At 40.2% G+C, this 2060-nt stretch overlaps 1 protein-coding gene across 1 annotated transcript in view; it reads left to right on the top strand.

The window, feature by feature from the left end:
- Positions 1 to 2060, top strand: part of LOC106882662 (forkhead box protein O) — a 202849-nt gene that overhangs the window by 198451 nt on the left and 2338 nt on the right. The window contains exon 2 of the mRNA XM_052976526.1: positions 1426 to 2054. Within this exon, the coding sequence (XP_052832486.1) occupies positions 1426 to 2054 (629 nt within the window). The remainder of the gene's footprint in view (positions 1 to 1425; positions 2055 to 2060) is intronic.

The following is a 2060-nucleotide window of genomic DNA, read 5'->3' as shown; positions in this document are numbered from 1 at the left end:
ATATATACATAATATATATACATAATATATATATATATAGAGAGAGAGAGAGATTTATGTATATATTAATATCATCTCGGTTGAAAAAACTTCAATGATGCAAATATGTTAATAGTTACCAGGGCAACAAAAATCACAAAAACTGGGATATCATGCCCGGTTAATAGGTAGAAATACCAAGTTAAAGTGATGTATTTTGAGTAGATATGAAGAATAATAATAAATGGAGCAAAACGCATATAATCAATAAGTTCCTTTAATTCCGACATATGTTTCAAAAATTATATGCACTCTACTCCAAAGAAGTGAGAGGAGCTGGAATATGCACATAAATTCATACTTGAAATTTATAGAAAAACAAAAGATGAAGGCAGATGTAGGAACAACAAGCAAGTGTATTAGTTTGACACTCAGGAAAAATGGAAAAGTCTTTTACGCTTCGAGCCTACGCCCTTCAACAAAAAGGAATAATAGGAAATAAACAGAGAGAGAATAAGAAAAGCATGTTGAGTTCAGTGGATGTGTGTGTTTGTGTGTGTACACATGATAGGCTTCTTTTAGTTTCTGCAGTGGGATTGAACCCAGAACCATGTGGTTGGGAAGCAAGCTTCCTACCACACAGCCATGCTTGTTAATTTTTTTTTCATACCTTAATGTGCCACCTGTACCATTTTCACTTTCATACCTCTCATTTCAAATCGTCAAATAACAAAATCCTTATATTTTGACTGATTTTTTCCCACTTGGGACAATATTTCAGTCAGGATTGCAATGTCTATCAGTGTGCATGTGGGGCTTTTATTTTCGTTTTCTTTTTTCCGTGTGTTTTTATTTGCTGTTGTTATTGTTGTCGTTTGGGTGGGAGATTGGCAGAATCAGTAGACACTGTGGCATCTAGTTACTGCTGTATCCATTCTGGTTTCAAATTTTGCTGTTGTCAACTTTGCTTATCATCCCACCAGGAGCACTTACATGGAGAACCACTTGAATAAAGAGCCTGATATAATTCACTGACTTTATGACCAAATTTGGTGCTTTGTATCTCTGATAGAAGTTGTCATTGTTGTTATTGTTGTTATAATTATTGTTATTATTTATGTTGAATTTATGATTATTATTATTATTAAGGCAGTGAGCTGGCAGAGTCGTTAGCATGCCAGGCAAAATGTTTCGTGGCATTTCGTCTATCTTTATATTCTGAGTTCAAATTCTGCCAAAGTCAACTTTCATCTTTTTGGGGTTGATAAATTAAGTACCAGTGAAATACTGGGGTTTGATTTAATTGACTAGTCCCCTCCCCCAAAATTTCAGGCGTTGTGCCTATAGCAGAAAGGATTATTATTATTATTATTTATGTTGAATTTTCATTTCCCACTCATTGTTTTTTGTTGTTCTAATATGCTTTTTATATTTTTTCTTTTGCAGAACTCAATTCGTCACAACTTGTCCCTACATAACAGATTCATGCGAGTCCCCAACGAGGGTTCGGGCAAGAGTTCCTGGTGGGTCATTAACCCCGACGCAAAACCAGGTAAGTCTCCACGGCGCCGTGCTGGCAGTATGGAGACCAAAGTCTACGAGAAGAAGAAGAACCGTGCCAAAAAGAAAGCTGACCAACTACGAGCTCTGGAACAAGGTGGAAACAGTCCAACAACAAGTAGCGATGGCGACTTGTTGACCGATTCTCCAGTGCCAGGCTTCCAGCTCAGTCCAGATTTTGATTTTCGGCCCCGTGCCAGCTCTAACGCCAGCAGCTGTGGTCGTCTCTCTCCGATACAAGCTGTGGTTGAGCCTGACCTCCATGATAATCAGGTGCCACCTATGTCTCCTATTCCTTGGAACGCTGAGATGGAAACCGAGGGTCCATCTATTGATAGCTACGCCGACCAGCTAGTCGATTCCTTGCCAGGCAGTATGAATCTGACCGACGAGGGGCTTCACCATCAACACATGCTGTCGGGCGGTTCGGTGAGGAGGTACACGACGGCCGCCGCCAGTGCCACGCAGGCAACCTCGTACAACCAATTCAGCAGCTACAACGGGCCGTCTGCCCCGCCTCC

This window comes from Octopus bimaculoides, chromosome 24 (genome assembly GCF_001194135.2).
Source record: "Octopus bimaculoides isolate UCB-OBI-ISO-001 chromosome 24, ASM119413v2, whole genome shotgun sequence".
NCBI lineage: Eukaryota > Metazoa > Mollusca > Cephalopoda > Octopoda > Octopodidae > Octopus > Octopus bimaculoides.
Note: the sequence above shows the minus strand (reverse complement) of the source record. Positions and strands in the feature narration are given on the sequence as shown.